The sequence below is a fragment of the Neolamprologus multifasciatus genome, chromosome 13, assembly GCF_963576455.1.
Source record: "Neolamprologus multifasciatus chromosome 13, fNeoMul1.2, whole genome shotgun sequence".
Taxonomy (NCBI): domain Eukaryota; kingdom Metazoa; phylum Chordata; class Actinopteri; order Cichliformes; family Cichlidae; genus Neolamprologus; species Neolamprologus multifasciatus.
This window is the reverse complement of record NC_140451.1, coordinates 15,039,050-15,064,182: the sequence shown is the minus strand read 5'-3', so window position 1 is coordinate 15,064,182 and position 25,133 is coordinate 15,039,050. Positions and strand designations below refer to the sequence as shown.

Genomic DNA, 25,133 nt, shown 5'->3' with positions numbered 1-25,133 from the left:
CTTCAACCCAAGTGTATTTTTACCACCCAGTCTTAAAGTGAGTATAGACTTTATATAAAGTAACAGCCTCCGGGGCCTGAAAAGTGAAAGTGAATGCTGAGGTGCCTGACGCCTCTGGCTTCACAAAAAAAAAGAAAAGAAAGAGATCTTGTTGTATAGAAGTCAGGGGTAAAACAAACCTTAGGCTTACATTGACCTTTGACCCTCAGTAAACATCTACATGATGAGTTGATGTTCTTAATTGTTCAGTTCTCTTTCATTTTTTTAGTTCAGTTCTTTCTGACCTTGGTGTTAATTTAGTAAATGATGGTGTCCTCTAGAGTCTTAAAGGGCAATAAGATAATGACTCATATGTGATTGAGAAATAGCTACCATGTGAGCATGTCCAGTAAGATCCACCAGTTACTTTCCATGTTTCAAAAACCTCAATGATGACACTCAAAACACTCAGACTTCCCTAACCAATGGATGATGTCACAGTATGTCCACCTTCTATATGACACCTTTGTAGGTAAGTGGAGAAAAACAAAGAACCAATCAAAAAAACCCAACATTTTACAAAATGGGAATACCCCCATCAGGGAGTTTTACCTATGGTGATTATCTAGACCTGAGGTGGCTGTAAAGACAGAATGTTTTTTAAAAGCATGATAACATCAGGAATCTTGGCAAACAATGATTTGCCAAGTTGTGATAAAAAACACATTTGGTACAACAATGGTCCAACATTTTTTCCCTTGTACTAAAAAGGTTTTATGCGGGAGAAATAATCCTTTACCAGCAAGCAGATGCCTGTGCTGGGAAAGGGAGTCACAATAGCTGAGGTCTGAGGATGACTCAAACACACTAAACTGGGCTGGATGCATTCTTCCTTTGAAGGGTGAAAGTTGCAGTTTCTCTTCTATGACACATTAAAGAATTCCTGGCGATTGTGAATCCCAGAGACAAGTTAACTTCCTCATAAAGGCAACCCAGTGAGCACAAACATATTACATCTAAATATGCATAGTATTGTCACGAGGGAACAGGGAGGACTCGGCGCAGACTGAAATCACAGAAAACTTAATTTTATTTACACACTCCCGGTGCACTATATACAGGTGAAGGAGAAGGGGGCCAAGGTTCCCAGGGGTACAGGGAAGAATCGGGAAAAGTGTCCTCTCTTGCTCCGCTCCACACGAACAGAACAATGCACTTGGAAAGGTCCTTTCCTCATACACGCCACTCTCACTGCGGCACTCACGAACAGGCTTCGGTGTCCAAACTTCCAAACCGAGCACAAAGAATCTGTATACAGAGATCAGGAATTAACACGGAAAACTTTCACGAAGAGAGCTCAAAACTGGCTTAGGCTAAAGTAGCACTGACGAGCGTTACTCAATAGTCCAGCGGAGAGTGCTCTCAGTCACTGCCTTAAGTAGCGAGAGCAAACAAGGTGAGGAGCCACAGGTGATTGCTTGCAGGTGGTGAAGGCCAGGGGCGGGAGCCCACAATGGGCTCTGCCCAGGCAGCAAGTAGAGAGAGAGAGGAGAGAGAGAGGAGAGAGACAAAAGCAACACATGTAGCCACACAGGGCCAGCCGGGCAGGCACGGGGACCATGACAAGTATGTGATCGTGAGTCTTTGTACACCATGACTGTCCACCTCAATGACCTTAATCAACAACAGCCAGGCTGTCTGGTTCTTGCTCCCAGGCAGCTGAAAAGCCTAAAACAGGGATGTCAAACATAAGTCCCGGGGGCCAGAATCAGCCCAGGAAAGACTTCAATCTGGCCCACTGGAAGGCTTTGGAAAATGTGAACTGTATTTTTATAGGTTTTATAGCTTTTCCTAAAAAAAAAAAAATACCTCCACCATGGCCATTCATATTGCACAAAAGTAAAGCAAAAAAAAAGAAAGAAGAATTCCTGATTTTCATCTTTTGTTCACAACTGTAGACATTTCCAACTTTTCCAGTTGGGTCACAGTTAACAGTTAAAGTTAAAAAAGTCAGTTAACAACTTTCTACTTTATTATTACAGGACTTAACTGGGGAATGAACAACTAGAACATTTACTGCCATTTTACACATTTATTTCTGACATATTTCTTTAATATGGCAGATTTGTGGCACAATTAGGCAAGATTTTGTAATTATATAGAAAAACTGAGACTTATTGTTAAAATTGCACTTCATTTTAATTTTCTTAGGGATTAAATGTGTAGTTAGGTTTCTTTACACTAACAGAAAGGGGAGTTATACTGGTCCAGCCCACTTAAGAGCTAAGTGGGCTGTATACAGTCCACAATGTAAAATGAGTTTGACATCCTTGACCTAAAAGTACAGCTACAGTAGCAACCATGGTTTTGGATCAACTCTGATCCAAAACCACTGTTACTGTGATAATACACCAATGTAAGCATGTAGTGTTAAGACATAAACACAGAAAAGTCCAAAGGAATCCAACACGTTCAACATCTTTGCAACCATAAACTTTTATTTTGCCCCAAACAAGCCCACATAATAAGGGTAGCTGAAGGTTTTATGTGACCTTTGGTATCAGATGTTTTTGTTAAAAATACTGACTTACTACAGAAACACAGAAAGGAGTCATTGTGGGTTATGACAGGTTTGGCTGACATTACAGCTTCATTTTCAAGACAGACACAGTTTTCATCAAGTTTGATTTCTGTGGAATTTTAGATAACCTTACACACATAACCTGAGGCTCCATTTGTGAGTTTTGTTCATTTGTTTTGATGTTTGGTTGAACAAAGTCCAAGTCCAAACTTTTTAGGAATTCTGAGTAAGATCAGAAAATCCATTGCATGGTTTGTCACGCATGTTGCATAATTTATTGTTAGCAACTGGCTCAACACCACGGAAAAGAGACCACAAATCAACAGTTCAAAGCCAGAATAAAAATGCCGATTGAGAAAGGAATGTGGACTAGATTTTCAATGGTGAGTCAAATTTTGGCACTCTGGATGACAGATAGTATATGTCTATAGAAACCGGTATGAACAAATGCTAAGGATTTGATAATATGGCGAACAATGTGTTTTCCCCTCCCAGAGGATGCCATTCATCAGCTGTGGAGCCCAACGTAGCAAGATGTTCTGTAGTGACCATGCTGAGAGTTGAAGGAGGATCCAGATGACAGATGGAAAAAGGGGCAGATGGTCACCACGGTTATCTCAGTCTTGACTTTACATAGACATGGGATCAATAAAAGAAATGTATAGTCTGTTGCTCGTGGTGATAAATAGTTGGTAACTTATGGATATATTCACACTCAGAACCTTTTAGACATTAGACAACAGACAATACCATCTGGGTGAATATAAGAAAGTAGTTATATAAAATATAATGTTTTATATCCTCCGCTTACCCTTATATTTTTTAAATGTAAATCTTTATATCTGTGTATCTTTAAAACATTAAAATTGCATAAAATGAGGGAAAATAGAAGAAATTAAGAAATCTGATTGTACTTACGGATCTGTACTTAACATTTAGAGTACTGGGACAAAGGAAGTTCACCATTATTACCTAAGACCACAGCCAACTGAAGAAGTTCTGTCTAATGCATGTGAAAGGTTTTGATACTTAAAAATGTCTCTTGTGACTTTGAAACTTCCTGTTCATTGCAGTTCCAGCTGTGCTGAACACAGGCCAGGCTGTCTCAGCTCAGTCTGTGTCTCACTGTAATGTGACATTCTGGAGTAGACAGCAGTCCACCTCTGTATTTATTCTCTGGCTGCGACAGTATGAAGGGGGTAATGTCTGAGGTCAAGAGGAAACATATCTATCTATCTATCTATCTATCTATCTATCTATCTATCTATCTATCTATCTATCTATCTATCTATCTATCTATCGTAATCAGCCAATCAAATGGGCAGCTCAATGGGCAAGTAGAAACAACACAACATTAAAGTTGACTTGAACATGTCTACTTGAATGAGGCATGGTTGTTGGTGCCAGATGCTTTGGTCTGAGTATTTGAGAAACCGCTGAATACCACACCCAGACCACACTGGGTAGCACTTGTGTCAGCTAACAATAGGAAGCTGAGGCGACACACAGGCTCACAAAAACTGGGGAACCGGAGACTGTAAAAATGTTGCTTCCTCAATTTATGCTGCAAGGTTTGAATGGTAGGGTCAAAATTTGAAGTAAACATCATGAAAGGAGAGCTCCATTCCACCTTGTATCAACAAATTAGTGGTGTTATAGCATTGAACATCACTGAATTGCCACAGCTTTCCTGCTAACTGTGTCATCCCGTTTATGCTCAGTGTACTCATATTCTGATGGCTGCTTCCAGCAAGATTATGCACCATATCACGAAGCTTCAAACAAACTTCATCCAACAGAGTACCTTTGGAATGTGACAGAATGGGAGATTTGCATTTGGATATGCAGCTGGCAAATCTGCAGCAACTGTGCTATTGTGTCAAACTCCCAGGAAAGTTTACAGCATCTTGTTTAATCTGCCTGCAGTAGTTCTGATGGCAAAATAATGGTCAACCCACTGCTAGAAGAGTGTGCCTAATAAAGTGGCTGTGAATGTACAATGTACATGAATCAAAGTGTTGCGCTGACATCATTGGTATTCGTGATACACCAAAATTACTCATATATTGGTTTGTGTGGTGCTGTTAGGTAAAATAGGTAGCAACAACCAATGATTTTTACTGTTAAATAACCTAAAAACCATTGTAAACTAATAAAATAATAATGTAACAGCATCAGAAAGTGCATCTTATTTCACTGGAGTCCTCAAATGTGCTACTTTTTCCAACCAGCAGTTGCAACCACAAAGATATAAAATTGAATTGCTATTCATTACAGCTGTAATTGTGCTGATCGTACTGTGCTGCATCTCAGGGAAAAACTCCAGGGATCCTTTTATATCCTAGTCCATCCCTGCTGTGTGAGTAACAGCTGCCAAATGGTCACGAATTAAAAATGATACAGTAAAAATGTCTACTGGGACAACAGCTGGGGTTTTTTTTGCCCGGCTGCGAAAAGTAAAGATGATAAAAGCTGACATAGAGAGACAAGAAAAGCACTTAGCATGAAAAGTCACAGATATGACTCACTCTTTGTTCATCTTAGTTTGGATGATTGTACGTGTTAAAGTTTTGCAGACAACTGATTGTGTCAGCAAGTGGTCATGGTTCTGCGCTACCTCCAACACACTAAGTGCAAATAAGAACCAAGTACCTCGGAGTTCAAAAACGTACACTTAGTCCAAAGACTCTAAAAGAAGACAGTAGATTATAACAAAAAACAAAACAAAAACAGATGTATGACTCAGAAACTGACCAGACGTGTAGCAAGGTGGTCCAGTAACGTACAGTAAGATACAGTGGTGTGAAAAAGTATTTGAGCCATTAGTGATTTTTTAGTTTTTTTGCACATTTGTTACACTTAAATGTTTCAGATCATCAAACAAAGTGTAACATTAGATACATTTTAAATTTTAAATTATGGTTTTATTTACTAAAGAAAAAAGCTATCCAAATCTACCTGGCTATATGTGGAAAAGTAATCGACCCCTAAATCTAATAACTGAATTGCATTGAATAAAAACAATTTGGCAAAGAAGAGTGGGCCAAAATTCCTCCACAGTGATGTGAAAGACTCATTGCCAGCTATTGCAAATGCTTGATTACAGTTTTTGCTGCCAAAGTGGTTAACCAGTTATTATGTTTAGGGGGCAGGGCTGGACTGGTAATCTAGCATACTACGCATTTGCCTGGTGGGCCAACGTACTTGTGGGCTGATGGGTCAATATTTCTTTTTTCCTTGTTGATAATTATACAGGCTACAAGCCGGCTTGTGGGGCTGCTGCACCCCGGCCATGCAAGCACTAACAGAAGCCCATTTGTTCATTAGTGACACTGGATTGCCCAATCAAATCTGGCCCCTACGTTCCCATTGCACTCATGCACCTTGTAGAGTTTATTGTTGAAGACGCTGATAATGATGGACAAACAAAAGTGAAATGGTGCAATATATGTCAAATTAAGTAAATTACATTAATCATATAAGCAGCAATAGTACCAGCAACAACCAGCAACAACCCCTCGTAGTCACAAGAGGCGCTAAACAGAGAAGTGCAGGAGAAGGGATAGCAGTCTCAACAACAGAGTGAGAAAGAGATGGAGGAAGGTCTAAATAACATGGGAGGAAAATGGATGGAAAGTAGAGGTTCAAATTTTAAAGTAAAATTAATGACTTCTAGTGATGTGTGATACCACAAATTTCAGTACAATACCAAGTAAATACAGGACCACTTTTGCCAATACTAATACTGATATAAATACTTAACCCATGAAGACAGCCTATGTAGAGGAGTGCAATATGTCATGAATTATGAGATGAATCATCATGAAATGCATATTCTGAACACATTTTAATGACCACAAAATCACTGTGATTTTTACCTTTCACAATAGTTACCTAACAGAACAAAAGAGATCCAATCCCAGTGCGAGCATCAATACTATCAATATTTTGATCGATCTGTCTCCCGCTAATAACTGCTTTGACTAACAGTTAAAGAGTAGTTTTTCATTGTCGCATGCATGCACTGCTACTAAGATGTCCGAATCCAACAACAACTTTACAACCTGATTGAAAAGAAAAACTTTCAATATCAATAATCCAACAAATTGAAATTGAAACATAATACAGTATGTGTATGAATATTATATATACATACAGTTGCACTGCAGTTTCTACAGTATGTGACAATTAAAAGCTACACTTTATATTTAACTAGTATCAGCTAAGATGTGCTAATCCAACGACTGTACCAACCAGATAAAAAAAAACCCTGATACACATAATGATAGTTTCAAATATTTTTATGTGCGTATATTTAACTGGACCATTTGCGACCAATCATGGTGGCCTGCTTGGACCAAAAATGCTAGGGCTGATTTTTTTGTCTCAGTCCATAACTGTAAAGGGCCACTTATTATTTTACATACGACGAGATAGGCTGGTGGCTGATTTTTCCCTTGATAAATGAAATCATCATTTAAAAACGTTTGTATTTTCATCTAATAATAAGCTGGAGCCAGGCCTGGGGAGGGAGCCAGAGGGGGAGCATCCAATGACTGAGCTGTAGCAGCCTTGGGGTCTGGCCGGGTGCAGCCCGAAGGAGCAAATTGGGCCCACCCTCCTGTAGGCCCAGCACCTGCAGGCGGCGCCATATGGGTCGGGTGCAATGTGTGCCGAGCAGCAGTCAGGGGCAGAGGCCCATGACGATCTGATCCCCAACTATCAAGGCTGGCTATTGAGAAATAGAACGTCACCTCACTGGTGGGGAAAGACCCTAAGATGGTGTATGTGGTTGAGTTATAGTTGGGTTCACCTCAACGCAAGCCTTTGGAATTGCCTTCATTGAGAATTGGCGGCAGAGGAGGGTATTCTTATATCCCCTCAGCTTACTCAGTATATGGCCCTAACTTATTGGGGTCCCTGAGTGAGGTTCTTGAGGGTCCGCCTTCCGGTGACACCGTCATTCTTCTGGGAGACTTCAATGCTCATGTGGGCAATGACAGTGATACCTGAAGGGGTGTAAGGGAGGAATGGCCTTTCTGATCTGAACCCAGGTGGTGTTTTGCTATTAGACTTCTGTGGAACTCATAGTTTGTCCAAAATAAACACCATGTTTTCACATAAATATGTCCTTAAGTGCATGTGGCATCAAGCCAGTGATCGATTATGTAATGGCATCATACATAGCCATATGTTCTGGACACTTGGGTGAAGGAAGGAGCTGAGCTGTCAACTGATGATCACCTATCGAGGGTTAGGGGAGGATGCTGGAAAGACCTGGCGCACCTAAATATATACTAACAGTGAGCTGGGAACGTCTGGGAAAGACCTTGGTCTGGGAGATCTTTAACTCCCATCTCTGGCAGAACTTCGACAGCATTCCGAGGGAGGCTGGGGACATTCAGTCCAAATGGATCATGTTCTGCACCTCCATTGCCGAGGCAGCTGCTAGGAGTTTTGGCCGCAAGGTGTCATGGTGGTAATCCCTGAACCTGATGGTGCACACTGTAGGTGAAGTGAGTAATCAAGCTGAAGACGGAGTCCTATTGGGCTTGGTTAGCCTGTGGGACTTTGGAGGCAGCTGATGGGTACTGGCAGCCGAATCTCCACTCACAGGGTGTACAGTGTAATTGTGGTGCTGCTGAATTCAACTGAGGATATAGTCAGGCAGTCAGGGAATACTTTTAGGACCTCCCTAAACCCACTGACATGCCTTCTGTAGGGGAGTCTGGGGACTAGGGGAAATTAAAATGAAACTTTATGTCTATAGAAACAAAATTATCTACAACTGATACTAACAACTTTTATAGGAAAAAAATTCCAATGAGGAGCACAGAATTAGATGCAGGCTTTCAATATTCATCTATATTCAGTGCTAAACCAAATTACTGATAAGGCATCAGTAGGCAAAAAAACAACACAAAAAAAAACTCTTTAAGTATCAGCTGGCTTCAGTTTGTTTGCTAAATTACTCACTGAGGTTTAGATGAACAAGGTCCTTAACTTAAAGATCAAGTGTCAGAAAGAAGAGGGACATGTCTGTAAAGGTTATCAGTCATCCAGGTCATCGTGGTCTAAAGAGCTTGGAAAGAAAAGCGTCTGGACTTCTTTAAGTTTCTTGAAGATGTTTCACCTCTCATCCGAGAAGCTTCTTCAGTTCTAAAAACTGAAGAAGAGGAACCATTTTCTTTCCAAGCTCTTTAGACAAAGAAGAGGGACATTTTCACAAAGAGAGTAACAACTGGTTCAACAGATGCTTAGAAGAGCTCATCTACACCAATAATGAACCGTCTTTTGAAGTGAACTGCTGATAGTCAGGCTATCAGCAGGTCAAGATGACACAGCACAGAAATATGAGTAATCCAAACAGTGTGCAGCGCCATGAAATCTGTGCCCCTCATCTGTGCCCCTCATCTGACCCAGTGACCCGTTTCTTCACTTCTGGCTAAAGCATTTTTCTTTACATATGAATCCAAAATTCCAAATTCAGTGGAAAAAGTACCTGTGGATACAGTAGCATGACTGCCTTGTTTAAAGGCACTACTAAATTGTAATCTCAAAAAAAAAAAAGAACATCCTATTTTGTATTATATGCAAGGAATGACAAGAACACCCCTGTTGCATGTGAAAATCCTTCTGCTCTAATTTTCACAGTAGCACATTAAGATTCAACATGGGAAAGCAAACAAATTTACAGCTGCATACAATGCAACTCCCACATGATTTTATAAGACAGCATTGTGAAGTGACAATAAAAGCTAAAACCCCTAATTACAGACTAAAGTACAGGAATAAACCTAAGGGAATAAACCCTGAGGTGGATCTGTCTGCTTGATTCTCTTTTAAGTATTCAGGTGGAAAACATGAGTGATAAATGAGTGGAAAATATGCATTGCATTATCTGTCTGTGTCTCCCATCAGAAGTTTCTCACAGCTGTAAATATGGAGAACATCTGGCCCTCAAATGTAGATCAACAGCAAGGTGAACACAGGTTAGGGACATTTTTTGCCAGCACTTTGTCTTAGGAGAAAGCATGAGCACAGCATATTCCCAATATATCACATGGTTAACTTTAGAACTAACCGGCCATTTCTCAGGACTTCTTGAACTTAAAATGACTTTTGACTTATTGCTTTTGGCTCACAAAAATTAAACCACAGATAAGTAAGCATGCAATTCCACACACGCAAACAAACCTAGATAAACTGAGTAAAGTATAAGTTAGCAACAGGTGAACAGGCACTTCTGCAGGGTTAAAATAAACTATCTGCTTCACAAGTAAGCAAACAAGATTTGCTAATGATCACATCTGGCAAAATTATGGACAAAGGGAGTTACTGAACTTTTGAGAAACTGAGGAAAAATTAAAGAACCAGTAAATAAAGTCATACCAGTGCTATGGATGGAATCATAACATTTACTGAGCTTTTATGTCGTCAGACCCATCTCCAATCACAACTGAGCAAAACTGCCTCCCTAAACGGGTTTTGTCAAACCACCCTGAAATCATTTTGGGAACAGCGATCTGTGGTGGATGCATGCAACTGTGCCCAGCTGTGTACTAACCACAATCAGATAATTGGTTGACAAAATGCAGAGGACAATTTACCAGTAAGCTAAACTTGTGACGTCCACTAAAATTCAACAAAACAGGCAAAATGACTTGACTAATCCACAAGACTCAGATAAATTACATAACTAAACATTTAGATGCCTGTACGTCTTAACATCAACATAATTCTTATATCAACTTTCAGCCTAGTTTGACGTAGTTTGTGGCAAGGCTGTACTGGTTTTTACAGCAAAACCCTCATTTTTTATAATGTATTCTGTATGCAAAGGCCTGTTACATGAATGTGAGAATTTAAATACTACTAGAGTATATGTTCATCATTAATACATTATATACATTTACTTTCTGATAAGATATATATCACTATTTCAATCTACAACCTGACACCTGTGGTGGAAAGTAAGATAAAGATCCAGTCTATTGATTCAACATGTCTTGTTTCTGAATTTCTGATTTGTCCCGTCAAGTAAAACAAAATGTACAGAAGTACTAATGTTGAGCAAGCACGCCCTGACTGATGAAGTGTGTCTTCAAACTCTGCAGATCACTGTACTTCAGCCAGATAATGGCTATGAACCAAGCTTTCCACTTTCAAGCTGGGAAATCTGAATGTATCATTGTGCTCCAAAGTTTCGCTGAATTGAGTTACAAAAATGGACATGCAGATTTAAAACATGTGCCTTGAGTTGACAACACAGTCAACAAATCTTAAAAGATGTTCAGCAAAGGCTGTGATATTATAACATAGAATCTATATTTTAGATTTTATTTTTTATAAGTATTCTTGCTTTGGATATTTTCAAATTAATGCGTTGCTTTATTAAAAAGGCACTAGATATGTTGTTAGTCACTAAAAGCATGTTGGTATGAAGCAGCACTGTAATGGCAATTCAAAGTAAACACATATCTTTTCTGTTTTCTTTGGTGCAACTCCCCACATTCCATGAATTGTTTTCTTCTAGATTGATGGCAGGCCAGGCAAAGATAACAAACAGTTTTAAATCCTTGTGGATAACTTTTAATAATTCATAGATCACAGAACAACCCCTGCAACAGATTGGCAACCTGGGTAGGGTGTACTCTGCATCTCGATCCGTGATAACTTTGATAAGCGCCAGCCTAACCATTAGCAAAAGAAGATGGATGGATGACAGCACAAACTAAACCCTTTCAATATTTTTTTTAATTGAAAGCAGCTTTGAGTCACAGGTGAGTAAAGATATCACAGGTCACATGATTTTTCATTACTGAGGCATTTTGACCAGTTATAAAACCGTGGGTGATGTAAATTAGCATTAAACTGATGCAAGATGGCGGCGCGCTCGGGTGCAGCGGCTCTTAGCTCTCCAGTTTGGTGCTTGTTTTTACTTTTACTGTGTATATTTTTGAATGTTTGCAACGCCGCCATCTCTTACAGTCGCCAGAACCTAATTGACCTAGGTTTCAAATATAGTTTGTCTGTCTCTGGCGACTATCAACGAACACACAACATCCCGGGGGAGATAGCGAGACCGCCAGGGTCACCGTGGATGGTCTGCCCGCCCAGCAAGCGTAGGAGGCGACGAAGGGAGAGAAAGCAAAGAGAGGATGCCGTCGGGCCCAGATGCTAGGCTACGTAAACAACCATACCGGCCAGCTCTTCCGAGCCTCTTCCTATCGAACGCCAGATCCATCACCCACAAATTGGACGAACTGGAGCTACAGATAGCCACCACGAGCTTTGCACGTAACTGCAGCATTATTCTTATCACGGAGTCGTGGCTTCATCCGCTGATTCCCGACGCTGCAGTTGAGTTAGCAGGCCGCACGCTACACCGGCATGACAGAAACAGCAACTCAGGTAAAAGCAGAGGAGGGGGGCTATGTGTTTACGTGCATAACGAATGGTGTTGTAACAGCAGGATCATTCACACACACTGTTCTCCTGATTTGGAGGTTCTGGCAGTCTCGTGCAGACCTTTTTATATCCCGAGGGAGTTTACAGTAGTTATTGTGATAGCTGTTCATATACCGCCGGATGCTAACGTGGGCACGGCTCTCAGCCTCTTGCTCAACACCATAAATAAACAACAGCTTGCCCACCCCAATGGGGTTTTTATTGTCGTCGGCGACTTCAACAAAGCGTGCCTAAAGACTGTGCTTCCCAAATTTGTCCAGTTTGTGGACTTTGCTACGAGAGGAGAAAACACTTTGGACCATGTCTATTCAAACATCAGGCATGCCTTCAGAGCGACACCCCTCCCCCATCTGGCTGGATCTGACCACCTCTGCATGTCCCTCACCCCCACCTACACCCCCCTGCTGAGAAAAACAAAGCCCCAGACAAAGATAATAAAAACCTGGCCTGAAGGAGCCCTCTCTCAACTGCAGGACTGCTTCTCAACAACTGTATGGGATTTATTCTCCAGCCTCAACCTCCAGGAGTACACGGACACTGTAATCTCGTACATCAGGAACTGTGTTGACAATGTCACCGTCAACAAAAGGGTCAGGGTGTTTCCAAATCAAAAACCCTGGATGAATAGCGAAGTGCAATCCCTCCTAAAAAGCCGTAACACTGCCTTCAAGTCAGGGGACAGGGCTGTGTATAGGGCGGCCAGGGCAGACCTGAGTAGAGGCATCAAGAAAGCCAAGGCTGCCTATAGGAGGAGGATTGAAGATCACTTTGCTGTCGACAACGACCCCAGAAAAATGTGGCAGGGGATCAATCACATTACCAACTACAGAAGCAATAACCAGGCGATATCTAGGACTGATGCCTCGCTGGCTGAGGATCTAAACCGTTTCTTCGCCCGCTTTGAGACGACCAGGCCCTCAGCTGTTACACCACTTCCACCTGCCTCTAGCACCGGCACACTAACATTTGGAGAGCATCAAGTGAGGCGTGTTCTAAGGTCAGTGAATCCCAGGAAGGCGGCAGGTCCTGATGGAATACATGGAAAGGTTCTCAGAGCATGTGCTGACGAACTGACCGGAGTCTTCACTAAAATCTTCAACCTTTCCTTGTCATTAAACACCGTCCCACCCTGCCTCAAAACCTCAATCATCATCCCCATCGCTAAGAAGACGGCTGTGGACAGCCCAAATGACTACAGGCCTGTTGCACTTACGCCTGTAGTGATGAAGTGCTTTGAGAGACTGGTCTGTCAGCACATCAGGGCCGGTCTGCCTTCCACTCTGGACCCCCACCAATTTGCCTACAGGACAAATCGATCCACTGAGGACGCCATCACCATAGCGCTCCACACTGCGCTGAGTCACCTGGAGCACCGAGGAAACTATGTGAGAATGCTCATCCTGGACTTCAGCTCAGCATTCAATCACATCATCCCGGAGATCCTGGTCGAGAAACTGTCTCACCTGGGACTCTCCACCTCCATCTGTCTCTGGATCAAGGACTTCCTGACAAATAGACCACAGTCTGTCAGACTCGGCCCCCACCTGTCCAGCACCATCACACTCAGTACCGGGTCTCCACAAGGATGTGTTCTGAGTCCCCTCTTGTTTACGCTCTACACATCCGACTGCTCCCCTACCCATCTCTCAAACACCATCATAAAGTTCGCGGATGACACCACAGTGGTTGGACTCATCTCAAGGGGGGATGAGTCGGACTACAGAGATGAGGTTAACAGATTGACTGAGTGGTGTTCAGTTAACAACCTCCAACTGAACACCACGAAAACTAAAGAACTTATTTTGGACTTCAGGAAGGGCAGAGCAGACCCGGCCCCACTCTACATTCACGGGAACTGTGTGGAGAGGGTACACTCCATGAGGTTTCTGGGCGTGCAGATCTCTGATGATCTCTCCTGGACTGCAAATACCACGGCGGTGGTAAAAAAGGCCCAGCAGCGTCTCCATTTTTTGAGAGTGCTCAGGAGGAACAACCTGGAGGAGAGGCTGCTGGTGACATTCTATAGAGCCACCATAGAGAGCATCCTAACGTACGGCATAACAACATGGTATGCAGGGTGCTCAGTTGCAGACAGGAAAGGACTGCAGAGGGTCATCAACACAGCCCAGAAGATCACTGGCTGCTCTCTGCCCAGTCTGGAGGCCATTGCAAACTCCCGATACCTCAGCAGAGCTGGCAATATCATTAAGGACTACTCTCACCCCAGTAATCAACTGTTTGAACTGTTACCGTCAGGCCAACGGTACAGGTCACATAAAACCAGGACAAACAGATTCAGGGATAGCTTCTTTCCCAGAGCTATCACCGTAGTAAATAAGCACAAAACAATTAAACCTGCTTAACTATACTTGCCATTGTCACTATATTATGCTGCTATTCATACTATCATTATATTATGCTGCTATCCTGTATATATTGTACTTATTATTGTCTGAGTACTACGGTTGTTATTGTCTGAGTACTACGGTTGTTTTATTGTACTTTTTATATTTTACATTTATATTTATTTTGCATTTTGCACCAAGGGAGTGGCACTCCAATTTCGTTGTACTTTGTACAATGACAATAAAGGCTATTCTATTCTATTCTATTCTATTCTATTCTAAACGATTCATGCTATCGAGTACAGAGCTCACAGTGTCTATGATCTGAAGATTCCTGCATGCATATGCACCTATGCCGTGGCTCCAAGGATTGGATTCTGTAAGGTTTTATCCCAGTCAAACAAATGCAGGATCAGGAAGTTCTAGTTTCAGAGTTTTCAAGAATCCAGACTGAACACTTAGATCTATCAAAGATAAAAAACAAATGACAAAAGATCCTGTAGCAATCTGTCTTGATGTGTTACATTGTGTTCAGCAATCAACCAGCTCGGAAACCAGCTTGTTTGCTTTTGCTTATTTAGGTCTGATGGCTGCAGTGTTTTGGTTCCCTGCTGTGTGTAGTCTTTCATTGGCTCATTTTCATTCATCTTCAGTCCTGAAAGCCCTTGAACCTAACCACCAGAGGAATGTTTTTTCTTTGTTTGTTAAGCAACTTAACACAGGCCTATGAATCATTTAAGCAAAGAAATACCAAACCCCCAAACTCAAGGGATGAACCAGTGTTGTATCTATGCCTCACAGACAATTTAACCGGAACCAGTTTTAAACTTTGCTACCAGTCACAGAGAATCAGGGAGAAAAGGATGAGTTATGCCAGCTTACAAAAGAACTGGACTAAAAATCAGTGCCAATAGGTCTTGTAGAATGATAAATCGAATATTTTTATGGGGGCTTTTTAGCCTTTATTGTGATAGGAAAGTGCAGAAAAGACAAGAAAGCTGGGCGAAAGACTAAGGGACGAATGCATAAAATGGCCTTGGGGCAAATTTGAAACCAGACCTCTGCATTAGCCTTATAATATATGGGAGGCTTGCTGAACTTACTTAGCTAAACTGGCACCCCAATGAATTGTTGTTCTATGTATGAAGGAGGTAAAGAGAGAGGTACAGCCATCTGTAAGACACAGAAGGCTCTGTCATGGCTCGGTGTTAGGATGCCTGGGTCGTTGACCCAGGGCTTTTGAGTTTATTATATTATTTATAATTTCTAGTCTTTGGGTTTTCGTTAGAGTCATGTCTTATGGTTTGTCTCTGTGTAATCCTTAGTTGCTGTCTCCCCTGTCCGCTATATCCCCGTGTCCAGTCAGTGTCTGTGTCTGCCCTGGTCCCACATCTCTGTTCCCTCTGTTGTAGTGCCTGCATGTGAGTCTGTGTCTTTTGTTCAGTCTGTGTTATGTGTTTCCTGTTTTACTTTGAAGGTCTCTGTCTTATCTCAGTGTGTTCAGTTTACGCTTCCTTGTCTCGTCAGTTCTGATTTGCCCCAGCTGTGTTTCCCTCCTGTTGTCCATTCCCTGATTGCTCCCTCTATGTATTTAAGCCCTGTGTTTCAGTTTGTCATTGTCGCGATCTACCGTTTATCTAGCTGTGTGGTCTGTCAGTCTGTCCGTGTAAGTTTATTTTTTGGATACTCAGTTTTGTTACTTTTTTGAGTTTAACATTAAAGCTGTTTTGAGTTACTTTCTGTCTCCGGAGTCTGCACTTTGGGTCCTTCTCCTGCTTGCACACAGCCGTCACATAACACTCGGTGCTGGATTTCAGCCAGTAGAATTAGGGATATTGTCAAAACTGATGGAATTATGGATGTAGAAAATTACCATCAATGGAACACTTTCAGTCATGAATAGGCTTTCCCAGAGCTTGGACCTCCACACTATTGAAGCAGTTTGCGTCCATCTTTACGGAATCAAAGGAATCAAAGGCAGCCAACATCCAAAGAAGAAGAGCTTTGGATGTTTTTAAGAAGCCTGGAGAACTATTCCTGAAGACTACATAAAGAGGAGTTCAAGATGTGTTGAAGAATAATGATTGTCATACCAAAAATTGACTTTCAATCACTGGAATTATAGAATCTGTACTTTTGGCTTGCATGAATTCACATGTTTCCAAAAAAAAAAAAAAAAATGCTGCACCTATTTCTTATTTTCATAGCATAATGTAAAGAAATGAACAGTACCTCAAGATTTTTGTATAGCATTGTAGATATCGCACTATAAACTGCATGGTTACATAGGCTACCTTGCTCAGTAACCTTAGCTCCCTACAAAAAAAATATGAATATTGCTAAAATGTTAAACTCAGTTCAATCCACAAAATAATAGGTGACATCAAGTCAATCATTTGTCACATTTAAAGTATTGTGTTGACTATACTACGCAGTGAGTACAGACAAAGACACCTTAATAAGTCGTGGCATGTCATGTTACCCAGAGGAGATCTTTCAATTTTCATTGGAATATGAAGCAAAGATATTTTATCGAGGCACATCATTGCATATTTATCTATACACAAAAACAAACAGTAATCATAGTCTTACCTGTGGTGTAGCAGGGTTGAAGGCAACATTAAGCACAGTGTCTGAGTGGTTTTGTAATCTGTGGAGATAGTTGCTGCTACGGATGTCATACACATAGGCCTGCAATTAAGGACACAATGAATGTATACAGAAGCTTAGTGTGTACTATTGTACATACAACACACAATTATGCTCTTAACCGAGCATGATGATAATGCAGATCAACTTGAGTATCATTTCAGCTTCAAGGGTAAATGTTTATCTTTTTTTGTACTTCCAGACACAAATGACATTTAATATACAGTTCATGTATATAGTAAAATGTCCAGCCAAGTTTGTTTGCTAGGGGTAAATGTCCAAAGCCCAAATTTTTTGTAAACAGGAGTATTAAAGCGATTAAAGCTTGTCCAGAAATCAGACATGTATAGCAACACTAAAAATCATGCCAAAGTCAATCATCCTTCGTGCTGGACTAATCTCAAAATAACTGAAGTTCAATAGAGTAAATAAACACGGAATTTTAGCAGTTTTTCAGTAATTAACAAAATCTGTAATTTATCAAAAAACGATTTGCATTGTTTTTATGTCCTATGCTTCTTCTTATATTTACTGAGTAGTTTCCTGATTCCCGAGTGCTCGGATAACCTGTGATATAAATAATGGTAAACAGTGATGAAGAAGGTGACTTTAAACATCTGAGTGTTGGATGCTGATTTCCAGCTTTAAAAACTGTGTAAGTGTAAATTTTAATGTTAAAACATAAATACTCATACTGAAGTTTGTTGCACAGACAGATCTCAAAATAGTGAGCATCTCAAAATCAAGCTGCCATTACCAATTATAACAAAGCCTTGCAGATACTGCGTGTTACTAGTGTATTTTGCTTTGAAGTAGTTAGGAATTGTTAATCACCCCTGTGGGAGTTGTGGATTTTATACTTCCTCTCATTGATTTAAAAAAGAAAACCCCCAAAAATTGTTAGCGTACTGAGTGGCTCCATCTGTTTCATTTGAGACCTTAGAACAGAAAGTTTGTTATTGTATACTTTTTCTAAATATAATCAGTAAGTTTTTAGAAAAATGCATTAACCTCAGTGCCATAAGGACAGATAAAAACAGATGTGGGGATGTCTGCTACAAGATGAAGACTCATCAAATTCCTGCAGCTGTTTTGTATCATGTTTCCCCGAAAAAAAGAAAAAAAAACCCTGCTTCAATTGAATCCTGTCAAAAGAGTGACTCCTGTCTAAGGCTTATGAAGTGTGTGATGCCTGAAAGGGATTTAGGTATATGGAAGAAAAAAGTTCTCTTAGGAATGTTTTAATATCACATGGATCACATGATGTATCAGTTTATGTCAATAGTAACTGAAACGGAGCAGAGCCCAGGGTCAGGAGGGTTTGCAATATATCACTGAGCATATATTCTGATTAATAAATTGATAATTAAGTCACAGTTTCATGATAACAAATAATACATATTTCATCTGTATATAGAAAAGCTTAATATCAGCCATGCTAAAATGATATTCCACTTCGGTTACTTTTGGGCTACGTTTTTTGGAAAATGTGTAATATGATCTAGGGAGTCTTTTTTAGACTATTCAGGTTACTTTTTTTCCATGATTGCTTTTTGATATATTAAGACAAGTACAAATGTGTCTGGCTCATATAAGTCTCAAGGCAGCTACAAATAAATACGATGTAGCTCACTACCGTATACTCTCCCGGTTTCCAAGAAACGCTGGAAATGACCGATCTCAACAGAGATGCAAAAGCCTGTGCTGTGCTGAGTCCCCATAATTAATAAGAATCAGCAGCATGCATATATTATTCCACTGCTTTCAACAAGCACGTATACGAGAAGAACAGAGAGATGGATAAGGAAAAGGGAGGCTGTCTTCTGGAAACGTCTTGAAAGTAAGGCAAGCTCTGGAAAAGCAATTAAACAGTTGTGCCTTAACATGAATGTTGACTTCTTTGGAAAAAGGGTTGAATCCAAATACAAATCTCTAAGTCAAGCACAAACAGTCCTTTCCTTAAATGGAGGTAAAACTGATAAAGATATTAATCATTTTTGCTGCTATTTTTACCTTCCTAAGGTCAGTTATGTTGTAGTTTTAACTTGGGTGAAAACATTTATTAGCCAAACATTAGCAGGTAGAGAACTCTAAAACTAGGGTGCTACATGTGAGACAGCTCTGGCATCCATGCGAGCAAGTCTGAGACTGAAAGTGAATCTATAGGAAGGAGGATCGGGGAGCAGGCGGTGAGGAGATACGGCATCTTGGGAGATATGAGAAGGTTAGGGTTTGGGAATTAATTTTTAAAGTTAATCTTGTAGGTCTCAGTGATTTTGCGATGAGTAGAGGTATTATATAATTAGTGGATTTAGAATCAGTCTTGTTGAAGCCATCACATTTTGCCAAACCAAGGCCATAGCTCTTTTTCTTTGTCCCAAACTGAACCACTTGGTTCTACAGTGCACAAGTCACGTGTTTGGTTTGCTTTCCTTCTTCACACCAGTTTGAGTGATCTTACCTGTAGTGTCCTGTAATGGTACAATTTAAATTTCCATTTCTACCAACTCCTCCAAAAGCCATTCTGAATACCTGTGCCATGGGCATTTTGCCAACAAGGATCATGTAACATAAATGTTTTACAACCAGGACATATATATCTATTTTATGTCTAAAATACTTGGCCATCTCTCAGGTGCTGTGTCAGGTCTTTGCTGGATTATTCCTGTTTCTTAAGGACATGAGACTGTCTGACACTTTGACCTCACTCTCAACCAGGCTGCCCATCCCTGAGCCTGGTTCTGCCAGACATTTCTTCCTGTTAAAAGGGAGCTTTTCCTTCCCGCTGTTGCCAAATGGATGCTTGTAGTTTGTTGTTTGACTTGTGGGGTTTTCAGTTAATGTACAATCTTTACCTTACATTATAAAGCACCTTGAGGCAACTGTTGTTGGTGCAATATAAATAAACCTGAATTGAACTTTTATAGGAAAAAACAAGATGAAGAACAGCCTAGATATTGCAAAAGGTCAAAACCTTTCTGTTTCACTTTATAATGTTTTAATCTCTACAATAATTTTTTTTTTTTATCTGTTTGCAATGTATACAGGTGGCTTTGATGGACCCAGTGAGACTGCTTACACAGTTATCCTCAGAGCCCGTGGCAATGAAGCGTCCACATGGCGAAACGGCTGAAGAGCAGGGCTGGCAGCGATTTACATGGTTCTCATAACGCCGTACACACCTGGTGAGAAGAAGCACACAGTGGTAAGAAATCACTGATGTTAATAAATTCAAACAACTTTATGTGACATACAGACTTGATGCTTGACCAGTGATCCTTTATATTAGTTTGTATGTTATAAGGCAATCTAAAAGGTTTTACTGGGTCTAGTAAACTTAAAATAAATGTTTGGGGAATGGGATATCTTTGGTACGCATGCTATTTCACAGTGCACACATTACGATGCTGAAACGTTGAGCTGAAGGTGCAAAATATATGGAACAGAAGGAGAACGGCACTCCATGGACTGCTTTACAAACAACTGAACCAGCTGAGCACAGGGAGTTGAGCATGACTCAAGGAAAACACAGGAAAGAGACTTCGTTAATGAAAAATGTTTCCCTCATGCAACTTCTGTGCTGTTTCATTTGGTTTGCAAAGGCATGTAATGTCTTTGCAATGCCACTAACAGGTAACTAAGCTAGTGCCTCTATATGAGCTGGCATACTGGCAGGCCAGTGCTTTGACAGCATCTGGTGAGAGCATGTCTTTGACATTCATATGCTAATGTCATTAAGTTGGGCTAAAAGTAGGGCATATTCACCGACCATAAAGAAATCTGATATACCCAGTACCAGAACTTTATGGAACTTATAATGTTGAGTTGGTGCTAAACTGTGCCAGAAAACTGTTGATTCAGTTTAATGGCATGCTTTCTTTCATTGCTCTTCTCTCGTATTCAATGGGATTACTTAATTATCTATTTTTTTCAGGATGACGACATTGTCAGCTGACTATGACATTTGCTCATGTAGCCCTCAATAAAAAGGCCATATGACAGAACAGAAGCAACAAGATGGGACAGTCCATAGGTTTTCCTCTTCAGATTTTGGAAAGATTTCGAACAGTTATTTCTTAAATAATGAACTTTTTCGTCACAAAAAAAATTCTTTTCTTTTATAATACACAAACTTTCTGTCTGTGTTTGCTTCATTTTTCATCAACTCCTACAAGACCAGGAGTTTAGCAGCCAAACTTGACATGCAGGTACATTTTAAGCCCATGAAGGTTCTTATCTATATCAGCAATGGGGTAAAATGACCCTTCAGTTACAGGTGCATCTTCACCATATAAAAATGTTTTATCAATTTAAATTTACAACGATAAAGTCTTACTTATATCCACAAAAGCTATTTTTAAAATCATACATTATAACTATATAGTGTTGCCTAGCAACAACCTAGCAACAAAACCAATTTTTGTATGTATGCACTGAAAATTATGAAAGAGGATTAGGGCCACTGGGGAAAAAAAGTGGTCACGTCTTTATTTTCTTCTTTTCCAGACTGACTTTTTTCTTGGAATTCTGACTTTTTCCTCTGAATTATTTTTTCTCAGAATTCTGACTTTTTTCCCAGAATTTTGAGATTAAAGTCAGAATTCTGACTTTTTTCTCCTAATTCTGACTTTTTTCTCAGAATTCTGACTTTAATCTCAGAATAATTTTTTCTCAGAGTTCTGGAAAGAAAGAAAAAAAAAAAAAAGACTTGCCCACTTTTTTTTTCGGTGGCCTAATCCTCTTTCGTAGAAAATACCTCATAGAAACATCATTTGAATTTCAACAGCACAAACAGGCCAAACAATACTGTAGCACATACAAGTTATTACCTGTTCTGATTTCTAGGGCAACATTACATCTTAACATTTCTGCGCTGCAACAGTACTTACACAAATTGTCACTACTGCACTTTAAAAAACACTTTAGCAGTTCTCAGTAAGCACTCATCTGGTTTTCTAGGCCAGAGCGTGAAGCTAATGTTTTGACTGAAGAAGGGAAGATGAGTTACACACATACACACTCTATGTTGTGTAAGTGATAACTATCTGGCATTTTACAGATCACTACACCAGAGGGTATGATCCTCTTGAGTGAGAGCCGATACAGTTATTGAATCCACTTGGGTATTCGGTGTCAGTCATCAAGGTAATCAGCAGGGTAATCCTAGCTCATTATATTCTGCCAATACATTTCAGAATATTATCAGATAAGAGCTGGCTTTTTCTTAATATTACTTCATGTAAATACATTGTTTATGTATTTCTTCACATAGATTCAGACTGATTAAATTATGGAAAGTGAAGCACATCACCCTCTGTTCTCTATTTTTAGAATCGGCATGTCATCAATTTTGAATCATGCTTAATGCTGGTGTGTACACCCTTCAACTGGAACATTGCATACATATCAAAATACAAGTGGTGACTGAAAGATTATGGCTTTAAAAGTACTTTAACCAATATAGTGGATCTATACAGTATACTAAACTAATTGTTTGGCAAAGTGGCCATGGTCATCACGTGCTGACGGACAACAGCTGTCCTGGCAATCCTGCAGCTGTCAAACGAAACATGACCACTTATTTAATCAGCACCTTCTAAGAAAATGCCTGGTCTGATTGAGTTCCTGAGTAATCTTATTCTCTGCTTGTCAGCACAAATTCAGTGCATCATCGTATAAAATTTTTCGATGAAAAGACATTTCCATTTTAACTATTGTGCATTTCCTTTGAAAAAATGTAACGCCATTACAATTATCATGGGATAGAGACAACATTTGCGTCACATATCTGAAATGTCCCGGTACATATAAGGGTCAGTTCATCAAACTTACACACACGCACACAGTCGTGTCTTCATATCCTTGTGCGGACATCTAATTGACAAAATGCTTTCCCTAGCCACTTACCCTAACCATCAAAAGTGAATGCAAAGCCCTAACCCTTACCCTATTCCGAACCCATAACCTAATTGTATCCCTGACACTAAAACCACATTTTGAGTCTCAAAAATGTCTTCAAACTTATGGGCCGATAGATTTTGTCCCCATAAGGGACTTGTTGGTCCCCACAAGTTTAGTAAACTTCGAATTTTGGGTCCCTGCAAAGATATTTGATAAACAATTTTAACACTGATTTGATTACTTTGATTAGCAGTAAACAAGACTGAAATATTTATTTAGTGGTCTGGTGCCATGTTTTGTGGTTAATAGTTGTTAATTGTTTTCATCCATGCGTATGTTTCACCTCCAAAGAACTCTGCGTACTGAGGGATGTTTGATAAAACCTCTTAAAATGAGGGGTTGACCTAGAAACGAGCCACAAATATTTATCAGATAGCATTAAGATTTGATGGAGGGACGGAAGAGGAGTTACACATGGAAGCAGCTTCAGACATGAAAGAATGAAATACTCAATAATGCCGTTGAACGCGGCCCAAAAAAAAAGAAGAAAGGGAAAAAAAATCCAAATCACTGAGGAATGTTTGTGTAAGAAAATGTTGAAGTTAGTCGAATATAAGGTCATCTTCTTAGTCTCAACAAAAGAAGTGTAATAAAAATGATTTCTTTCCTAACGTTCTTGGACGTGAAATAACACCAGACTCAGAAGCCAACCTTCATCCAGGTTTGTCAACAGGTGATAAAGGTTGAATAGGAATGTTACAAATTTTGGCAAAATAATTTCATAATGAAAAAGAAATTTTCAGAATTTCCAAGCATATTGATCACTATTACTTCCTTTAATGTATAGTATTAGGAGAAAATCTTGAGCTAGCCCTCATTTCCTTATATTTTGCTAACAAGGAGACATTCTAATCCTTTCTTAAAGTAGTCTTGTGCAAGAGTTATCCAGGCTTCAGTCCAATGCTTGTACCCGACTGTCTTCAGAGGAATGTTGTTTTTGTTTGTTTGTTAAACCACTTAACTTTGGCCTATGAATCATTTAAGCATAAAAAAAGCCACTAAATCAAGGGATGACCAGGAGTGTATTCATCTTTATCTTTTGGCACTTTGTTACAAGCAGCCAGTTGCAAAGACACACATTTTCTTCCCATTTCTTTATCTGGCTTTATCAAAATGCTAAAGATAAAATAATTTTGCAGATCTAAAATAGTATTTTTGCACTAACAAGGTAATTCCAACAGAGCTATTAGCTGAAAACTTGGCATGTCTCTACATGTTGTGCAGTATGAAATCAGTGGAAACTAGACAAGTGCAGCACAAAAGATGAAGAGGCATCCGAAAAGAATTCTTTCATACTGATGACTCCAAATTTGACATTTTTAGTTCAAATTGTTGTCAATGTGTACAGAGGAGGTACAACAATGAGAACGTTAGCTACTGATACAACAGTGCTCATGGTGTTAAAAATATGAATGCCAAAAAGTACAATCAGATTGTGATCCACCCGTGAAATACCATCTAGAAAGTCGGCTACAATACTTACCAATTTTCAAAAACTAAAATGTTAAAAAAAACAAAAAACAAAAAAACAACAACAAAAGTCGACAAACTGATCTGTGACATCAGGGTTACTTGATCTTTTATATACTTTGCTCAAAGCCTTTGCAAAAAGAAATCTTATGTAGTAAATCATTTACTACATAAGATTGTTGTAGTAGCATTTACAGCATTCACAGTAATTTACAATTACTGTAAATGCATTAGCTACTGATATAATAGTGCTTATAGGTTTTGAACATGATTTCCCTTTAAGAAGCAAGAGACTACAGTAGATTATAAAGCACCATTTTCCTTGCCTTATGATCATATTAAGAGTACATTCAATACAAATTGCACAGAATATGTTACAATAATACAGACCTAAGTGTTCGAAGGTCCCAAATCTTCATACCATCAGTGACAGCACTGGTCAGGAAGAGGTTGTATGAATCTGGAGCCTGTGAGCTAAATGCTGATCCCTTTAATGATACACAATGAACAAAACAGCTTAGTCAGCACAAGCTTTACCTGAAAATGGATATAAATCTTCCTTTTTCCCCTAACTTTTTCATGACTATACTATTACTATAATGTATACTACTTCAATACAGAAGGTGATATTTTAAAAAAATCATGCTGGGTGGGTGTCTTTGTGTCATCACTGTTTT

The 25,133-nt window shown here is 39.8% G+C and overlaps 1 protein-coding gene across 5 annotated transcripts in view; it reads right to left on the bottom strand.

Moving 5' to 3' along the window:
- The window catches only part of wdr27 (WD repeat domain 27), a 48,258-nt gene that overhangs the window by 1,577 nt on the left and 21,548 nt on the right, over window positions 1-25,133 (bottom strand). The window contains exons 21-24 of one of the 5 annotated variants that reach the window (XM_085182310.1): window positions 24,847-24,944; window positions 20,105-20,207; window positions 16,969-17,067; window positions 1,053-1,287 (exon numbers count right to left, since the gene is read on the bottom strand). In XM_085182310.1, the coding sequence (XP_085038436.1) occupies window positions 1,240-1,287; window positions 16,969-17,067; window positions 20,105-20,207; window positions 24,847-24,944 (348 nt within the window). In that variant the 3' untranslated portion in view covers window positions 1,053-1,239. Of the gene's footprint in view, window positions 1-1,052; window positions 1,288-14,651; window positions 14,841-16,968; window positions 17,068-20,104; window positions 20,208-24,840; window positions 24,945-25,133 lie in introns of those variants that run through there. The other 4 variants (XM_085182311.1, XM_085182309.1, XR_014877512.1 and 1 more) reach the window with 4 other exon arrangements.